This window comes from Pecten maximus, chromosome 13 (assembly GCF_902652985.1).
Source record: "Pecten maximus chromosome 13, xPecMax1.1, whole genome shotgun sequence".
Lineage (NCBI taxonomy): Eukaryota > Metazoa > Mollusca > Bivalvia > Pectinida > Pectinidae > Pecten > Pecten maximus.
Window position 1 is genome coordinate 26259421 of NC_047027.1, and position 21717 is coordinate 26281137.

General features: G+C 35.7%; 1 protein-coding gene across 1 annotated transcript; it reads right to left on the reverse strand.

The window, feature by feature from the left end:
* Positions 1–787: 787 nt before the first annotated feature.
* Positions 788–21717, reverse strand: LOC117340920 (serine/threonine-protein kinase Chk1-like). The gene is made up of 14 exons (XM_033902703.1): positions 21630–21717; positions 20308–20405; positions 19920–20019; positions 19211–19334; positions 18946–19010; positions 17289–17358; positions 15889–16077; positions 14354–14458; positions 13060–13164; positions 12427–12535; positions 10738–10906; positions 9519–9650; positions 7455–7556; positions 788–3251 (listed from the first exon to the last, which is right to left on the reverse strand). Exons 2-14 carry the CDS (start codon positions 20376–20378, stop codon positions 3126–3128), a joined length of 1467 nt encoding a protein of 488 aa, XP_033758594.1. The 5' UTR covers positions 20379–20405; positions 21630–21717; the 3' UTR covers positions 788–3125.

Here is a 21717-nt window from a genome sequence, read left to right on the forward strand (position 1 = left end):
GCCAAAAGCACAGGAAGTAGCCACATAATGGATCAATATATTATCCCCTTAGGATTATACTGTGTCTACAGCCATATAATGTTGATTATGTAACAGTATTAACAGTAGATAAAACAGCAGTACCAGCACAAATGCCTGAAGCAGTGAGAAGTTTTTTTGTTGTCTGGATGTAGTCCTGTTTAATCTGCTGTCAATATCTCCCTTTTCTGTATTTACACACAATCTATTGTTACCATGGAAAGATACACTCTGAAGTAAAATCCCCAGATAAATTATGTCAAACTGCAAATGTATTAAAATTTCATATTGATTAAAATTCATCAATGCTGCCATGAATAACATAGAAGATTGCTTAGTATATAATTAAACTAATATACATGGGAGAAACTATCCCAGATTCTTAAAATACTGAAATTGCTGGTTTATCCAAGATTCTTAAAATACTAATACCGTACATGTATAGCTGGTTTTGCCAAAGTTAACTGACACATGTGTTTATATATGAAGGAAAATATTAATACTGAAAATGTTCATACATAAAAATAAATTATGACAAACAAAAACATTTCTTTTTAGCTAGACTCTTTATATTCCAGAGGTAGAGCCTGATCATTTTTATTAGATCTAGAAGACAAAAAGTAATTTATAGAGTGGCTTCAAATAATTTTTTTCCAAAGATAGGTTGATGAAATACATATACTTAAAGAAGTTCTGAATTTTACAATTCTGCTCAGCATAGATTTAGGGCAGTAGGAAATTTATTTTCACAGATAACAAAATTCTGAGAATCGTTCAATAAGGTTTATTTCTTTATATAGCACCAATACTGTATCTTACATACTTCTGATTAAAATTTCTCACACTTAACAAACATGCACAAAAATCTGTGAAAATACAACATATAATCCTGAATTCATTTGTACTTCATATTCAATGTACTACAATTTTATACAATATTAATCAAGAAATTACAGAGTAAACTTGCTGGTTCCTCTATTTTCTAGTATGACATAATGACAACTCGCATCATCTTGCACTACCATCTACAAACTATATATACTCTCCAACATTATAAACAATATCTTGTGTATTTTCAAATAAGTGAGAAAAATAAAATGTATTGTAGAGTTAACTTCCTGTTAATATCTGCACAAATTAACAATATAACACAAGTACTATAAAGAGTTATCTTTTCCTTTTCCAAGATTCTATTGTATATGTACAATGTATGCATTGTGGATATGGAGGTACCAGACATTATAGGGTGAACTGATTCTAGCTTTGCCGATTTTGAACCTGCCACCGGTAGGCACATTCAAGAAGTGGCTCAGTTGCAATATGGCTGACATAGACCAAAATATTTTTTTTATTTATTTTATATATTTATATATGAATAAACATATTTCAAAAGCATTGTAAACATCAAACGCTGCAGAACATTTGAAATCAACTTATTTTGCAATATATATGACTAAAATAGCCTGACATAGACTCAAAACAAGTTCAAATTCTTTAACTTCTCACTTAATCTAATCTTTCGGTTGAACATGTTGTCATCTTGTTTGCCGGTGCTTCCAAACCGGCAGGAATTTACGGCAATCAGCATGTGCCGAAATTGTGTGCGCATATTAGGGACCCAATCAAGTAATTTTGCCGCCCTTCCACCAGCACATCAATATCATGTTTGCCAATAGAATTAAAAATCAGGCATGCCTTGGGAATGTATAAGGAACAAAAGTATTCTACCTTCATATAAATAACCACATTGGGGGGAGAAGGATCACATGGTATACAGATGATGGCATTCAAGGCATTTTCAACTACCGAATTCAATTTTTCAAAGTACTTTCAAAAAGATTAACACATTTTACAGTATCAAATTAATTTTGAAACATCTGATGCCTCACATGTTTCATATGTAATTTCAGCATTGATTCGTCCAAAAACAAAATGAGATTTACCTTGAAATAACAGAGAATTGTTCTAACATGCATTGAAAGTACTTTTCTAAAGACTCATGTCCCTGCATAATTACTTACTGGTTTATCAACATGAATCAATGAATCACATCTTTTCCAAGACCCAAGATTCAAGTCCACAAAGCAAAACTCAACGACTTCAAAAGACTGCATGCCCCATGTTGCTGAGCATATATATATGCTGCTATGAATTCTGCAGATATAAACTTAATCATATTCAGAAAACCGTTGAAACTTGAAACGAGTTATATCAATCAATTGTAATCACACTTGTTGGCCCGGATGGAAGCACATAAGGTGTCTTATTGTGGGAAGAAACCAGAGTACCCAGAGAAAACCTACAAGGTCGGGCAGGTGACTCCATACCAGTTCATTCAAATTATTACTCGGATATTACTTTGACAGAATTGTCCAAGCAGGCAGAATTTAAGTGATATATTCTGCAGAATTTCTTTAGTACTTTTATCAATTTACCGGTGATATAATGGATTGAAAGCTCATCAGAACTTATAGATAATATAAGCTCGGCAACATACAATCACTTTGATTTACCTTGAACAGCCTTGTGTTTCGTACTCCTGATCAAACTGTATACGACATGACCCTCACTGTGGAATCATTACCTACATCAAGCTATAGAATTGGAAAATCAGAGTTCTTATATTGCAGGCATGGAAATTCTGCAGGGAGCAACATTCACAGTATCAACGTTTTAAGTTTTGTATGTGTGCGTGTGGGGGGGGGGGGGTTGTTGATTCATAATGAAAGAAAGTTAAATTCCAAGTACTTCTTAGAATCACATACACACATGAATTCATGCAGACTTTTTCCATGAGTATTCTATTTTTCAGACATAAACATTCACCATTTTGTTTCCAGAACAAATAAATGGAGTTCATATTTCACATAGCATCCTTTATATCTAATAGCATTTTTTCATCAATGTGCTCATGTAAACACCTTGCAAATATTCACACAAACTCCTTTTCAAAGAAATATTTCATTCACAACCTTCACGCTGTCATTTGTTCACGAAATCATCCGTCTGATAATAAATCCAATCTACCACGACATTGTCCTGCACTGTCAGATGAACACCTGATTATTTTTGCCATCCAGTTACCAAAAGTTGACAACATGTTTGTGTCAGTGTGCATCGAGTTGGCTGACTTGGGATGGAACCAGAGGGTAAGCAGGAGGCATCTTACTTATGACCGACTTCATCTGTTCTTTTATCTTGATGAAATGTCGCTTGAACTCGAGTCCATCTCCCTACAAAGTAAACATAAATATTTCAGCATTGCTGACCATTTTTCACATGCATGGATTCATCAACGAAAGCAAGTCTACCATTTCACATTATATATAACAACATGTAGATGAATTCAGTGGACAATTCTGTAATTTTACAAGTTCCTCTCTAGATTAAGATAGGAATCTCTTACCTTGGAGAGCCAATTCTACAGTTTTACAAGTTCCTCTCTAGATTAAGATAGGAAGCTCTTACCTTGGAGAGCCAATTCTACAGTTTTATGAGTTTCTCTCTAGATTAAGATAGGAATCTCTTACCTTGGAGAGCCAATTCTACAGTTTTATGAGTTTCTCTCTAGATTAAGATAGGAATCTCTTACCTTGGAGAGCCAATTCTACAGTTTTATGAGTTTCTCTCTAGATTAAGATAGGAATCTCTTATCTTTGAGAGCCAATTCTACAGTTTTATGAGTTTCTCTCTAGATTAAGATAGGAATCTCTTACCTTGGAGAGCCAATTCTACAGTTTTATGAGTTTCTCTCTAGATTAAGATAGGAATCTCTTACCTTGGAGAGCCAATTCTACAGTTTTATGAGTTTCTCTCTAGATTAAGACAGAAATCTCTTACCTTGGAGAGCCAATTCTACAGTTTTATGAGTTTCTCTCTAGATTAAGATAGGAATCTCTTACCTTGGAGAGCCAATTCTACAGTTTTATGAGTTTCTCTCCAGATTAAGATAGGAATCTCTTACCTTGGAGAGCCAATTCTACAGTTTTATGAGTTTCTCTCTAGATTAAGACAGAAATCTCTTACCTTGGAGAGCCAATTCTACAGTTTTATGAGTTTCTCTCTAGATTAAGACAGAAATCTCTTACCTTGGAGAGCCAATTCTACAGTTTTATGAGTTTCTCTCTAGATTAAGATAGGAATATCTTACCTTGGAGAGCCAATTCTACAGTTTTACCAATTTCTCTCTAGATTAAGATAGGAATCTCTTACCTTGGAGAGCCAATTCTAAAGTTTTATGAGTTTCTCTCTAGATTAAGAAAGGAATCTCTTACCTTGGAGAGCCAATTCTACAGTTTTATGAGTTTCTCTCTAGATTAAGATAGGAATCTCTTACCTTGGAGAGCCAATTCTACAGTTTTATGAGTTTCTCTCTAGATTAAGATAGGAATCTCTTACCTTGGAGAGCCAATTCTACAGTTTTACCAGTTTCTCTCTAGATTAAGATAGGAATATCTTACCATGGAGAGCCAATTCTACAGTTTTACCAGTTTATCTCTAGATTAAGATAGGAATCTCTTACCTTGGAGAGCCAATTCTACAGTTTTACGAGTTTCTCTCTAGATTAAGATAGGAATCTCTTACCTTGGAGAGCCAATTCCATAATTTTACCAGTTTCTCTCTAGATTAAGATAGGAATATCTTACCTTGGAGAGCCAATTCTACAGTTTTACCAGTTTCTCTCTAGATTAAGATAGGAATCTCTTACCTTGGAGAGCCAATTCCATAATTTTACCAGTTTATCTCTAGATTAAGATAGGAATCTCTTACCTAGGAGAGCCAATTCCATAATTTTACCAGTTTATCTCTAGATTAAGATAGGAATCTCTTACCTTGGAGAGCCAATACTACAGTTTTATGAGTTTCTCTCTAGATTAAGATAGGAATCTCTTACCTTGGAGAGCCAATTCTACAGTTTTATGAGTTTCTCTCCAGATTAAGATAGGAATCTCTTACCTTGGAGAGCCAATTCTACAGTTTTATGAGTTTCTCTCTAGATTAAGACAGAAATCTCTTACCTTGGAGAGCCAATTCTACAGTTTTATGAGTTTCTCTCTAGATTAAGATAGGAATCTCTTACCTTGGAGAGCCAATTCTACAGTTTTATGAGTTTCTCTCCAGATTAAGATAGGAATCTCTTACCTTGGAGAGCCAATTCTACAGTTTTATGAGTTTCTCTCTAGATTAAGACAGAAATCTCTTACCTTGGAGAGCCAATTCTACAGTTTTATGAGTTTCTCTCTAGATTAAGACAGAAATCTCTTACCTTGGAGAGCCAATTCTACAGTTTTATGAGTTTCTCTCTAGATTAAGATAGGAATATCTTACCTTGGAGAGCCAATTCTACAGTTTTACCAATTTCTCTCTAGATTAAGATAGGAATCTCTTACCTTGGAGAGCCAATTCTAAAGTTTTATGAGTTTCTCTCTAGATTAAGAAAGGAATCTCTTACCTTGGAGAGCCAATTCTACAGTTTTATGAGTTTCTCTCTAGATTAAGATAGGAATCTCTTACCTTGGAGAGCCAATTCTACAGTTTTATGAGTTTCTCTCTAGATTAAGATAGGAATCTCTTACCTTGGAGAGCCAATTCTACAGTTTTACCAGTTTCTCTCTAGATTAAGATAGGAATATCTTACCATGGAGAGCCAATTCTACAGTTTTACCAGTTTATCTCTAGATTAAGATAGGAATCTCTTACCTTGGAGAGCCAATTCTACAGTTTTACGAGTTTCTCTCTAGATTAAGATAGGAATCTCTTACCTTGGAGAGCCAATTCCATAATTTTACCAGTTTCTCTCTAGATTAAGATAGGAATATCTTACCTTGGAGAGCCAATTCTACAGTTTTACCAGTTTCTCTCTAGATTAAGATAGGAATCTCTTACCTTGGAGAGCCAATTCCATAATTTTACCAGTTTATCTCTAGATTAAGATAGGAATCTCTTACCTAGGAGAGCCAATTCCATAATTTTACCAGTTTATCTCTAGATTAAGATAGGAATCTCTTACCTTGGAGAGCCAATACTACAGTTTTATGAGTTTCTCTCTAGATTAAGATAGGAATCTCTTACCTTGGAGAGCCAATTCTACAGTTTTATGAGTTTCTCTCTAGATTAAGATAGGAATCTCTTACCTTGGAGAGCCAATTCTACAGTTTTACCAGTTTATCTCTAGATTAAGATAGGAATCTCTTACCTTGGAGAGCCAATTCTACAGTTTTACGAGTTTCTCTCTAGATTAAGATAGGAATCTCTTACCTTGGAGAGCCAATTCCATAATTTTACCAGTTTATCTCTAGATTAAGATAGGAATATCTTACCTTGGAGAGCCAATTCTACAGTTTTACCAGTTTCTCTCTAGATTAAGATAGGAATCTCTTACCTTGGAGAGCCAATTCCATAATTTTACCAGTTTATCTCTAGATTAAGATAGGAATCTCTTACCTAGGAGAGCCAATTCCATAATTTTACCAGTTTATCTCTAGATTAAGATAGGAATCTCTTACCTTGGAGAGCCAATTCTACAGTTTTATGAGTTTCTCTCCAGATTAAGATAGGAATCTCTTACCTTGGAGAGCCAATTCTACAGTTTTATGAGTTTCTCTCTAGATTAAGACAGAAATCTCTTACCTTGGAGAGCCAATTCTACAGTTTTATGAGTTTCTCTCTGGATTAAGACAGAAATCTCTTACCTTGGAGAGCCAATTCCATAATTTTACAAGTTTCTCTCTAGATTAAGATAGGAATCTCTTACCTTGGAGAGCCAATTCTACAGTTTTATGAGTTTCTCTCTAGATTAAGATAGGAATCTCTTACCTTGGAGAGCCAATTCTACAGTTTTATGAGTTTCTCTCTAGATTAAGATAGGAATCTCTTACCTTGGAGAGCCAATTCTACAGTTTTATGAGTTTATCTCTAGATTAAGATAGGAATCTCTTACCTTGGAGAGCCAATTCTACAGTTTTATGAGTTTCTCTCTAGATTAAGATAGGAATCTCTTACCTTGGAGAGCCAATTCTACAGTTTTATGAGTTTCTCTCTAGATTAAGATAGGAATCTCTTACCTTGGAGAGCCAATTCTACAGTTTTATGAGTTTCTCTCTAGATTAAGATAGGAATCTCTTACCTTGGAGAGCCAATTCTACAGTTTTATGAGTTTCTCTCTAGATTAAGATAGGAATCTCTTACCTTGGAGAGCCAATTCTACAGTTTTATGAGTTTCTCTCCAGATTAAGATAGGAATCTCTTACCTTGGAGAGCCAATTCCATAATTTTACAAGTTTCTCTCTAGATTAAGACAGAAATCTCTTACCTTGGAGAGCCAATACTACAGTTTTACGAGTTTCTCTCTAGATTAAGATAGGAATCTCTTACCTTGGAGAGCCAATACTACAGTTTTACGAGTTTCTCTCTAGATTAAGACAGAAATCTCTTACCTTGGAGAGCCTAAAGTCCATGAGCAGGTTTTCTCCCATCTCTAGAAGACAGGCTTTAAACACAAGAGACATCTTCCTCCGGTCATGGGCACTCACTGTTGCCTGAATATCAAAAAATCATCAAATGTGATATCTAATACATTGTACTTACAATTTCACTTAACTACCTTTCTTGCTATTATTATTTTTTAAAGCCCATCTTCATCCTTGTTTTGGCTACTTCTTTAGAAGTACTCGAAGGATTTTTCTAAAACTTCATATGTAGGTTCTTCTTGGTACCTAGTTGTTTTTTAAATTATATTGAGTCTGATCCAGAAAACAAGATAGCTGACAGTTGAAGTAAGAATTGCTATTTCCAATTTATAGAATGTCATCAGTCATACTGTACATAGACACCATGAAGATCATTCAATGGTGGGTGCCAAGATCACTCTGGTATCTCTTGTTTATTGATTACGATTATGAATTTCTGCACAGCTTCAATTTTTTTCATGTGATTTTAATTTCTCGTTACTACATGCCTTGTTCAATGATAAGTTCTTTATGGCAGTTTCACGTAAACTGGTTAGTGCGATAATTTTGACCTGTCTATAAGGCCAAATACAATTAATTTCTTGTTTCTCAGGCCCGCCCGCATCCAATATGAACCCCCCGCACCACTCACTTTTTATTGAAATCAAAAAAATAAAAACGTCCGCGCCGAAAAATAAATTCCGGAAAAAAATCCGACGTTGATTGCCGCAATATCCGGAACTTGCCCGATCCGTGTTTTAGAATCTCCCAAATCAGATCATTGAAACGTTTGTTTATCTTTTAGAAGCTTGATTTTTCGATTGCACATGGTAGCAATGATTTCCATTCAAATGTCTTTTTCTGGCAGTGTTATTTTACCCTGGACAATCATATCGAATTATAGCGACACTTGTTCGTTTGGCGAACTTTACAAGGGTCTGCGCGATGGATCGCTTGGTCCCGACGACTGGTCGTTTCCGCCAAAATTCACGGATCATGATGTGTCGGCCGCGATCGGCAAACGGAAAGCTGATGTTTTTGATAAAGTAATGATCGATGTCTTTGAAGGTAAACGAAGCAACAAAACTGTTTGGACATTATGTAAGAACCAAATCTTAAAACATAGGGAGTTCCTGATCACTTGTGTACATCTGGTGAACATTGAACATAAAATTGTATTTCAATTGTTTTCAATTTAAATTGCAAGTTTAATACCAGAAAATAAAGACAATAGTTTAAAATTAAGGTTTCTTTATTCATTTTATGCATTTAACAATTGACACAATTTCAAATCACATGATTCATGTATATGTATCATTATGTGACTGAGAGAAAAAAATAAAAAAGTCCCTCCCTCATCACATTTTTAGGTAGTAAAAAAAAAAAAAAAAAAGCCTCCCTCCCTCATCCTTTTTTGGAAAAATGTGCCTGAGAAACAAGACATTAATTTTGTTTGGCCTAAAGGTAACCTGTCTATAGTAACCGTTTTTCTGACTCCCCTTGGGCGGTCTTTATAGATAGGTTTGACTGTACACGTATTTTGTGATATATTTGTACTTCCTCATTTCTGAGAATGGAACTTATAATGATAACACACACAAACTCTGGGAAAATAAGTAAAAATTGCAGAGTCATAATACTCATACACCAACAATATTAGAAGTTGACATGGCGATAGGTGCCACGTAACCTCTAACTTCCCAATAGCCATCGATGTTCATATTTCAATATTTTGTATAAACCGCCATGTTTGAAAGCTAGGTCAACTTAACCATGGACTGCACCTGGGAATTTCTTTCATGATAAATAATTATTTAGATGCTATCTTGCACTGATTGGAACATTCAAATCAGATATTTAATGCATAAACTGTAAGTAAACATATTTGTCATCAACGTTTAAGCCATTAATAGAGATAAAATGAAATCTTTCTTTCCACCCTGCAAAACGCACATCAATGAAATAGTGCTTGGGAAATAAGATGTCGCAATATGCACAATACCATCAGTGACCTCTTATGTTATAGGAGTAGTTATCTCCCTTGATACCTACCATGCCCCGCGAGTTACGTTTGTAGTTGTATCCGAGCTGTTGGAGGACCCTTTCCAGTTCGGCCATACTATCATCCTTGTCTGCCCGTACAAAAAACCTGGTCATCCTCCGCACCATCTTCTGTAGCGGTGTCTGTAGCAACAGAAAGACTTTTTAAGTTTAATCTATTTCATATAAACTGTAATATCTATTACCATTTTTTTAAAGAAAGGAATTTTAACTTAAGATTTTATTATGATTACAGGAGATTTATAAAAGATGTAATAAAAACTAACATATACATTACAAGGTAATCAATAAATTACAGGCATAAAACTTTGATATATACGTTTACCACAAGTCATTTGTCAGAGCAATATTTTAAAAAGCAGAAAATGTGCTCACAAATCCATCAGGGATACATGACATTAAAAGAATCTTACATGGGTCAGTTCCGTGGACAGGGATATCTCAACCGGAGTGTAAGAAGATGGCTAGCCAAACTCTTACACGAGGGTTGAGATATCCTTGTTCACAGAACATGTTTAATTATTTTTCACATACTTGCAAACAAATGTAAGTTTTTATGAAAGTTTTTCATGGCGTCATCTACAATGCTCCTTAGAATAAGCGTCGAAACTGATGACATCAGTTTAAGATGTCGTAAATGATGATGTTACGATATTGTGAGCAGTGTCATATAGCGAGTGTCAGCTGTCTTTACCCCCCTGTGTGACAATGATTTATGTTTTCCCTAGCAACCAGGGGATAACCCTGTGAAGTATGTGAGAAACTGTGCACACAGATGAGTGCACATATGTACACATAATTATACACTCACTTCCTTTTATAAAGTTAGAGGTATATTAAAAGGATGATAAATAAACTAAACCTCTTACAAAGCAGGGATAACTCTGGAGGGGGCCATGGGTCACCAAAGCCCACAAATCTTCTATTTTCTATGTTTTGGCCGATACAATTTCTGAAATCTTGTCAAAATGGCCCATGATTTTTGGGTCCAGGGTGAACACTGCAAAGTTAACTGTTTCCGTACTCACGATGACTACACATTTCAACAAAAAAGTGCTCCCGTATCCTTCATGACGATTAGACTTGTCACAGTAAACATGCTCTTGTTCCTTTGTGACGACTCAAATCAACTGAAATCATTGTTTAAAGACGTTGATATAACATAACAGCCTACCATACATACATCTATTTACCACAGCTCTCCACTAACCTGTGAACACCCTGGTGTGCCCTGGAACTGACTGCTAAGGAACATATTCTCCGGGTGGACCGGCTGTGAGAAGCTAAAGATGGCGTCCACGGAGGATTGACCACCATCTCCTGTATTATCTGGAAGCTGCTGAGGATCAGGCTGAGACGACGACACTCGCATAATATCACTGTAGGTTAATAAAACACATTATTACATATTATATTTGATTTTCCTTAACTATACACATCAGCTATATTTTTAACTATTGCACGGCTAAAATAACTATTGCACGGTCACGTGGTAACTATTGAACACCTGTGACGCTTTGGAATTTGGTCACATGCGAACTATTGAACGCCTGTTTTGGAATTTCATCCTACCCTTTCAAGCGTCTAAGTCACTCTGATGTTAACAATGTCGACAAGAGTCATGGTGACTTCTAGGCCTACAGGAAAGTTGAAATGTCAGTAATTATAGCTGTTTTACTGCTTATGTAATAAAACAAGTATATCGTGGATGTCTGTGCAATAGTCCAGAATATTTGACCTTCGGTACTGGTAATCGGCCAATGTTCTACTGCATGAGGCTGATTGTATCAGTACCTATCAGATATATTTGTATACTATATTGTACTTCTGTCATTTGATGAAAACAAAGTGGAGCTGTTGGTTCAGTCATCTCTGATACCAGGTATAGTATCAGAAAGTGAAAGGAATAGTTTCACTTTCAGAAGCTATAATCAGAATCTCGAAATTAATCAATTAAAGACTATAAATGGTTTTCTAAATTTAGAACATAATTGCCCTTTTGTAGAAAGTTTATGTACATCTCAAGTACATTTATTTCGTGGCTTAGCTTTTCTTATCAATATTTATAATACTGAACACAAATTAAGCATTTAATGGTTGTTGATATATATAAATCTCCTTAATCACTTGTGAATGACCACTGAAAATATCGGTAATCAAATACTTCTTGGTTCAGTGACATTACAAAAATATATGAAGCCAAAGATTTACAAACACTTCAGATTCTGATTAAATGTCTTTTCAAAATTGTCTTTGATGATCGGTTTTATAATTTTGTTTGATTAATTTTCTATTATTTTCGATCAACAGCCCACCACTAGTATCAGACCTTTAAAATTTATGTTGATTTTATAAGGATAACTGTAGGAAAGGCAAAATGTTTGCTGAAGACAGGAGGATATATTGTCTCTACTGACATAGCATGAATTTGGCTGAGAAGTAGGAGAGAGGAAAAGTAAACATATTAATATCATCTATTAAAATAATTCTTTCACTTCAAAAATCATCAACGATGCCTGTCAAGTTTTTGAAATAATCAACAACACCTATTAAATTTTCAAAATCATCAACAACACTTGTGGAGTTTTTTTCAAAATCATCAGCGACACCTGCTATTTTCAAAATCATCAGGGGCACCTGCTAAGTTTTCAAAATCATCAGGGACACCTGCTAAGTTTTCAAAAACATTAGTGACAGCTATTCTTTTACAACTTCTTCATTGAGCTGGTTCAGTTAAATTGTTTACATGACTTCCATTACAGTCCGAGGAATTGTGGGTAGTGATGTAATTTGCATATTTTTAGTATTTTATATTACAGCTTGATCGACAGCAATAAAGAGGTGCCATGTTTCTGTATTGTACACTGCCACAGTGAATATGACCTGTACGATATCATACCTATCTGTACTGTGTCCAGGGGGAGACAATCCAGAACACACTCGCTTGAAAGGACCTGTACCACAAGGAGAATCGCTGGGTGATCCTGATGGTAGACGACCCCATGACCCTGAATAAATCATAAACACGGTATCAGCAATTTTTTTCTTTTTCTTTGTTGACCTCTTTCCTACTCAAATGTGCTCATGGTTTAAGTATTTTCTTATATTTTTCTTCACATATATTATGTTTTTAACTACCATCCATGTTACCAATTTAGCAATTTTAGGGCAACTGGTTTGAGTGGATTTATTACCAAAGATGATTTCATTCTAGATGAATATGGTTTGTAACTACATTGCATTCATACTGTCATTAATGGTTTTAACTAATAATATAATTTTAATGAATATATATTAAATTTTTTACCTATACATATTCAAATCTGTGGTATTAAAGTTGATTTATTGTAAATGGCAACACATCATTATAATTATCTAAATTTTAACTTTTTTTGAAGTTTTTACGTTATATATGAAAGGAGAGGAGAAAAGTTTAAATGACATCAATCTCACTGCATTTATAGTTTTATGAATGCAATATCCTCAGGTAGTGAATGTACACACAGTACAGCTCCCTCCTAATACAACCTACCTTTATGTGTCTTGTTAAAGTTTTTGTTGAACCACTGATGACCCTTGATTTGACGGACTGTAAATCGCTTTGAAGCATTCTCCACCAACAACTTCCGCAGTAAAGCTACAATCACAGAAATAAAGGGAAGTAATTACACATTCACCTACAACACTACATTCCCCACTGTAAGTCTCATAGTGTTAACAAGACAAAGGGACCTTGATCTGTAGCTACTCATACTGACGTTACATGCAATTTAACCAACATACCTTGAAGCATGGCTGAGAAAGGTGCCCCTCCATCCCCCTACCACAAACCCTCATCCCTGGTTTCATCAAAAGGGGCCTTATAACAAATTACTAACATGAACTTAAATATTGTTTTTTTTCGCAGTGACCGGAGTCTGACATCGTGAAACATACTAAAATCTCTGTAGTGACCGGAGTCTGACATCGTGAAACATACTAAAATCTCAAGTACATTCAAATGATGCAACTGTGAATGTTAGAAGAAAATGATGCTAGAACATTTACAAACTGTCAATTTTTTTTTATATAAGTCCAGTAGTACACTAATATAAATCATACTGATGAAGATTAGATCCTAACATATCTGGGTCTCACTCTCAACATTTGTTTTTTGGCCTATGAACAGCCAGGGTCATTTTGAGGTGGGGTATCCTTGTAGCAGTTGGTGACTACTTTACTGATCAACATACAGGAGGCCCGCTGCACGGCATCAAGAGCAATTGGAGTAAAGTGTCTTGCCCAAGGACACAACAATGACAGCACAGACAGGCCCGTTTCTGAGCTTTCCAAAAAACACTGACAGACATGGGTACGGAGGGTCAAACCTACACCTAGGAGGTTATGTGTCCCCGTACTCTAACCGAATGAGCTATTGTGGCCCCAAAATGATTGCTAAATGTCAATCAATCTAAAATCACCCTTCAGTCACTGGTGATTCTGTGATGTTTGATCAAAAACTCTCAAGAAATAAAAAAAACACAAACAAACTTTGGTGTAATGTACATATGTACATGCATGACCAATGGAGAGGACACCTATAGTCCCCCTAATTTCAGCAGTAGAGGTCCAATAAGACCAGGCATTCCAGGAGAGCATGAGTCTTCTTCAACTTAACACCTGCCATGCAAACTTAGTGAAATTCGGGATGAGTCACATTTTCAAAATGAGTACTACGGTAGTGACAAGGAACTACATACGAGACGTATCAACATGCATCAAATTTACCCTTCATATTACACAAATAGAGCAGTACCAAATATCATAATACCCAGGGTACTACTTACACAGAGCCAGGTTGTCGATCTTACTCCAAGGAGGGACAGTGATCCGACAGTCCTTCCAGTCACTGTACTCTTGGCAGCCATAGTTTGGCTCATCCCAAGGCAACTCTGTAATGTCAACAATACGTTAAGGGTGTATGCTACTTTTCACTTCGTTATATGAAACGCTTTTTAAATAAATCAAAGTACAGATAACTCTGATTTGGTTATAACTTCAATGACATGTAAAGAATTTAAACTCACAAAATTCCAACTAATCAGATAATGATAATTATTTAATCATCAAAATAATTTAAGGGAGGTAACTCTCGTACAAATAAACTGTAAGTTTGAACTTCATTTAATTCACAACTGCAAAACATGTAATATCAACAAATCACAGATACTCTTGTGGGCTGAAAATAATTACTGATTTGACTTATAATCATGTGATTTACATTACAAATATGGCCACGAAATGTTTGTTAATTCAATGTTGGATTCATAAAAAAAGTTGATTGACCTGTTTATATATTGTCACCTGTATGCCTGTATGCATATGGTCAGGTATGTCGGAAAACGTTCTAAGTACCGACCCAACCTCAAAATTCTGGGTCGGGAAATGGCAAACCAACAATATCTTAATTTAAATGTGTTTTCTATCCAAATGATGGAAAACGCACATTGACATAACCAGTCAAAATAGTTTAAACCTAAAAAGATGAACAACAGGCACAGCTCGGGACAGAGGCTGGCCATGGAATTAGCAGACTTATGTGTAATGTTATACATGTCTGTAACTAAATTACTACTAGGTTTCCGAATGTTTACACCAAACAAGGTATAGGTGTAGACATACATTCTATGACACATGAAACGGAAAGTTTAAATTTTATTATTTAAAAAGTTATTTTTAGAATGCATTCGCTTTTTGCAGAAAAATTCTACCACCTAAACCATTTAATTGGATTTCAGCAAAAGCAGCTGAATTTTTTTAGGATAATGGACTCTTGATAACAATTCTATTTGCCAGACATTGCTTGCTTGGTTGGTTATCACAAAGTCAATAGTAATTTTGCTGCAGGGTATCCTTGTAGTAGCTGAGGACTACCTCACTTAACAACAATCTGAGGTACATGGTTCGACGACGCCTACCTGTGTTGGTTTGTGTTCCTCGACAGGCTGAGGAAGGGGTTGTCTGTGTCATCATGGTTGTGCCTTTGCAAGACACTTCACCCTAATTGTTTTAAATGGCAAGTGATTGGCTTCCCATATGTTGTTCAGTGAGGTAGTCATCAACTACTACAAGGAGATTCCGCCTCAAAATGACACTGGTTGTTCATGGGGCGATAAACCCAGTAAACAAACAAACAAACACTGAACATAGAGAAGGCCTATTACAAGCCATCAAGACCAAATATGGTCATCAAGTATCTTGACACAACCGTGACAGTACAGGATAGTCACAATGTTGTATTTCTTAGCAATGTTATGCATCTGGTAAGTCTTTACGAAGGCTTAGAGGGACTACATGTGAAACAAAATCTGTGTAAACCTACCTCCAGCCAGGAGAGCTACAAGTATGATAGCACATGACCACACATCTGCCGGCTCTGCATGGTATGGCTTACGACTAATCACCTCCGGGGCTACATAAGGCACCGTACCACAGCATCTCTCTAGTAGACGTTCATTGCCTTGGTAACGAAACACAGTAGCAAGACCAAAGTCAGATATCCTCAAATTATCTGTGAATATAAAGGAAAAATAGCCTTAACATTCATAACATGTGAAGAACAAAGCATTTAATGCTGATGTTTATATACATATTTCTGAGAACCAGCTACACTTCTATACAGGTCAAATTTTTGGTTCAAAGACATCTTTTTTATATAAAGACCACTTTGTTTCTGCTCCCTTGAGAAGCCTTTAAAGAAGATTTGTGAAATATGTGCATTGTTAAGATTTGTGATCGAAGAAATTTAGTGGGTGAATCATTAAACAGTGTGTCTGTGAGTAAAATATGGTGTCCATAAAATTTTACAATAACTGCTGATGCAACTGATATCTATGTAAAGTTAACTTTCCAGATAGATGTTTCTGAGGAATGTTCTCAACAAAACAAAAGTTTCATAATTAATGAACATTTTCATTATTTTTTAAGTACTATTAAATACAAAGACTGGCTGTTTGAGTTTCACATTATCAGCAAGTCTAAATTAATACATTTTTGTTCTAATACATGCAGTGCTAATTTTTTCCTTGTAATTGTCATCTTACTTGATGTCATTTTACATGTTATGATCAGTCCTCAATCTTCACATTATGAGTCTGGTATGAAATTAAACATTTTTCTAAACCAAATAATTAATTTTGAACAGATAGTTTTTCCTGATCTTATGAACAGATTTTTTTCTATGGGAAGATAAATTCAGATATGAAGTGATTTTATTCAAGGTAATTCTCTCTCATGTCTTTCACTTTTCAGATGTCGCTGCCTAGAAAATTGAAAGAAATAACAGAACGACCGATCAAAAGTGCACTACTATCTAAGTTTTGGTCCTGACTATCATCTTTCTGGTGATCAAACTAACTGTACATGTAGATTAAACAAACATACTGGTAAAGCAATACATTTCCCCTTTTGACCCCTCCTAAACACAGTAAGTGACCTTGACCTTGACCCAAAATGCCTGAAACTCAACACTGTTCGAGATATTATGGTCCTTTATAATTGTGTGAAGTTAGAATAAAAACCCTCAAAGAATGAAGCTGCTACATTGCTGACAATGTTTGGCATTATTTACACAGGTACACACGTTTATATATACGTACATACGTACAACACGGATGGAGAGGAAACCTATAGTCCCCCTGGTTTCACAGTTTGGGAAAATTTTGTTGGTTCCATGTAATATATTCAAAGATTTAATGATCCAATTAATGTGCAACATCATACCAAAATCATCCAGGAGGACATTCTCTGGCTTCAGGTCTCGATGTGTGACACCGCGGCTGTGTAGGTACTCCTGTCAACATAAAGTACAACTTCAATGGTGTCATACTCCAGTTACAGAGTTACAGAAATAAATCAAGGATTTACATTTCTGTCATAATTTACATTCCAGTCAGAGATTCAGAACAAGAGGCCCATGGGCCTTAACGGTCACCTGAGATTTGAAATATTTCAGTTAATTAAATTTACCCTTTTTGGCCCCGCCCATCAGCCCTCAGGGGTCAGTCAGGGCCAACATATGCATATTATCAAACTTTCATCCCATGCTGAAAATGTTAACCAAGTTAGAATGAATTCCAATAGAAATCAAACAAATCAGTCAAAAATGTAATTTCCCTATATAAACTATAGTAAAATGTAACCCCTCCCCAGGGGCAAACTTATGACCCCAGGGTCATTAAATTAATAAATTTTAGTAGAGCACCTTAAGACCCTTCCAACTATGAAGAGTATTTGATTCTACCTTATTTCGGTCTTGAGAAGAAGATTTTTGAAATTTCAGCCAATTTGACCATTTTTAGCCCCGCCCATCAGCCCCTCTGGGTCAATCAGGGCCAACATGTGCATACCCTCAAACTGCCATCCCAAGCTGATAATGTTAACCAAATTAGAATGAATTCCAATAGAAATAAAACAAATGAAAGTCAAAAATGTAATTTCCCTATATAAACTATAGTAAAGTTTACCCCCTCCCCAGGGGCAAACTTGAGACCCCGGGGTCATGAAATTCACAATTTTGGTAAAGCACCTTCAGACCCTGCCATCTATGAAGTGTATTTGATTCCTTATTATCCGAGAGTAGAGAAGAAGATTTTTGAAATTTCAGTCAATTTGGCCCTTTTTAGCCCCGCCCATCAGCCCCTGGGGGTCAACCAGGGCCAACATGTGCATGCCATCAAACTGTCATCCCATGCTGACAATGTTTACCAAATTAGAATGAATTCCAAAAGAAATAAAACAAATAAAAGTCAAAAATGTGATTTCCCTATATAAACTATAGTAAAGTTTACCCCCTCCCCAGGGGCAAACGTTAGACCCCTGGGTCATGAAATTTACAATTTTGGTAAAGCACCTTAAGACCCTTCCATCTATGAAGAGTGTTTGATTCCACCATGACTGGGAGTAGAGAAGAAGATTTTTGAAGTTTTAGTCAATTTGACCCTTTTTAGCCCCGCCCCTCAGGCCCCTGGGGGTTGGGAACCATATAATTTACAATTTTGGTTGACCTTTAGCCATAGAAGCTTCATGCCAAATTTCATTGAGTTTGGTTTAGGGGTTTTGGAGAAGAAGTCGAAAATGTAAATTGTTTACGGACGGACGACGGACGACGCACGACGACGGACAAAAGGGGATTAGAATAGGTCACTTGAGACTTTGTCTCAGGTGACCTAAAAATTAATCAAGAATTTACATTTCTGTCATAATTCACATTCCAGTCAGATATTCAGAAATAAATCAAGAATTTACATTTCTGTCATAATTCACATTCCAGTCAGAGTTTCCGAAATAAATCAAGGATTTACACATTTCTGTCATAATTCACATTCCCAAGAGTTAGAAATTACCATGTCTCCCTATTACGTGAAACAGAGCCACTTACCACGCCCGCCATGAGTTGTTTAAAGTACTTGTTAGCGTCTCCCTGAGACATGCCAATATCTGGCTCTGAAAAACAGCAACACAATACAGGGATGGCTACATAAATCAAATTCTTCGAGTAATAAATAAACAAATCAATCTCTATGTATCACCTTTAAATTCACGTTTGATTTTTAATGTATACAGGTTTCCAAATTCTAATAATGGATTAAACTAAAACACAAATTATTACTCAGAGCCATCCTCTAAACCTCTAAAATAAATACCTATTCTATCGAACAGCTCTCCGCCACTTGCATATTCCAGGAACAGATACTGCATGTTGCCATTCTTCCGGAAACCGAAAAATTTGATGACATTGTCATGATTCAACATTTTGTGGACACACACCTGGAAAGAAGAAAGATATGTGAACACACAATTATCAAAAGGAGAATACATAAATAGCCCCACAAAAGATACTAGGGAAAGATTTGGTTTGATGTTGCGACTGTTCGGAAATCACTCGCCTTTTTGCAATTGTAATGGTAAAGGGAAACAACTCATGCTGACAGATAACAGACAACATAAAGATCTGGTCGGCCTTTTCAATGTCCTACTTAAATCTTCAAGAAAGTTTTAAAACTGTCGAAAACTTATTTTACACTAATAGGAGGTTTATCAGTTGGGCACTAAAAATTTCATTTTTCATCACATTTGAATTTTACAGCACAAGCGATAAACTGCATGGCTTTCCCCCCATATTAATGTTAATTACATATAGGAAATACTGAATGGCTTAATATATGAGGGCTTTTAATCTCCAAATGCCATCGTTCAAATCTTTGTGATGGTGACAGGTAAAGGGAAACAACTGGTGATTTCAGATATATTACAAAAGGACATCGTTCAACTCCTTATGTCAGATATGGGACAGTGACTAGTTAAGGGGAGTAACTCATGATTCCAGATATAATAGTACAAGACTAAATTTACCTCCTTGCGGACGCTGTCGGCTGCTGAAGGACATCGTTCTAAGTTGATGATCTTCACTGCTATGGCTTCCTGTGTGTCAGTATTTACAGCTAACTTCACTCTAGAAAGTAAATTTCCAGGTACAGATCAGACGATTCATGTAGTAATAGCCAATACATAGTAAGTCTATATCAATTTAAATCTCTAAAACTGAGATATTGTGAGGAAACAAAACCTGGCAGACAGACGTGATTAAAACATCCTCTTTTGATTTCCAAACAGGAGGAATCAACAACTTACTTAAAAATATTGAAACACGTCAGAAAATTCAAATGCAAATTATAACAAATATCTGTCTGATAATGCATGGACTTATAGCTGTGGCTGAACAATTGGATTTCATACTCACTCTCCATAGGCACCTTCTCCGAGCGTCTGGACGAAATCCCAGCCCTCCACAAACGTAGTTACTACAGCCATTAGTCAGCTAGGGGACTAACATACCTCCTAAAAATAAAAATCTAGTCATTATATAACCGTCATCAGCTTGGAGACAACTATACTGTTTGGTTTGTTTTTGTTCCTCCACCTCCAAAACCTGGCACGTCCTTAAATGACCCTAGCTGTTAATAGGACGTTAAACAAAAACAAACCAAACTATTTGACATGTTTTAACCCTCAAGATTTTTGAGAAATTATCATTTGAAATTGCTGAAACCCAAGGGTCAACTGAATGCCCTGCTGTTTTATTTTTTTTAGGGATTTTGCTAGCTATATATAGCTGTATCAGGACCTATTCCTAAATGAACATTGGCTCAATATATTCTCAGTCCTGACCTAAATTATTCCAGTCAGCCAATGTTTATAATCCGAGTAAAAGCCATATCAGTCTTTTTAAAGCCAATCTCTATATTTCAAGTTAAGTGAAATATATCCTGACCTGTGCTCTATAATAATGTGAAAAATCTAATAAATGCTTTCAACATGAAATGTTTCTTGAGTAAATTTTTCATATTTTCCATCAAAATATCTAGCTTTGCCTGATATCTGGATTTCTTTCCCAAAACATCTGGCAAAATCTTTAACTTCTTATGAAATTTGGATGAAATAGCCAATATGCAAATCTTTGAAATAATGATAACAAAATCCACGATGGCCATCTGATTACATAAATAATCTTATACCGAAACTTTCAGAAATGTAAATGGTGTTTCGTTTTTGTTTTCATTTTGTAATTTTTAAAATGCTCTCTATACAGAGCTGTTGTCTCTGTGCAAACTAAAAGTAAATCTCTGATTAAGCTTAGCTTTTCACGTAACTATTCGGGTGTAATATCAGTCACTAAATACCGGGTAACACTCTCGCGCGCGCTGTCACACTCTATACAGCATAGCTCTGGAATCTTACTTTATGAACTTCTGTTTTTCGTGGCCACTGAAATAGCAAACTTATACCGGTATTGTTATGCGATTTCAGCCATTTTTCACTTAATTTAATTAAAAATATATATTCTTTGCCAGATCAAACGTTTTCGATGTATTTTATGCCAATGAAAGTCGCAGGACTATTGGCGAATGCCCCCACAGGACCGAGGGCGCCATCGTCCATGTGTTTCAGTTTTGTGCTCGATTCTCGCCGACTTATGCAATCGTCATTGTTTGTTAAAAAGGAGACACGTTTATACACATATTAAATAAAGAGGCAATTGTTGTAAGATGACAAAATCGGAACCTTTTGCTGATGTTTCCAACTATATGAAGTCCAAAACACTTTTTTTCTTCTTGTTTACAAATACACATCCAAATGCACCGCCATTTCT

Excerpts from the sequence above, each read along its gene's own strand:
- LOC117340920 (XM_033902703.1), bottom strand. The coding sequence starts at position 20,378 with ATGGCTGTAGTAACTACGTTTGTGGAGGGCTGGGATTTCGTCCAGACG. Across the intron at positions 17,359-18,945 it reads AACAACTCATGGCGGGCGTG|GAGTACCTACACAGCCGCGG; the intron begins GTAAGTGGCTCT and ends TTATGTTGACAG. Across the intron at positions 14,459-15,888 it reads TGTAGCTCTCCTGGCTGGAG|AGTTGCCTTGGGATGAGCCA; the intron begins GTAGGTTTACAC and ends TTGACATTACAG.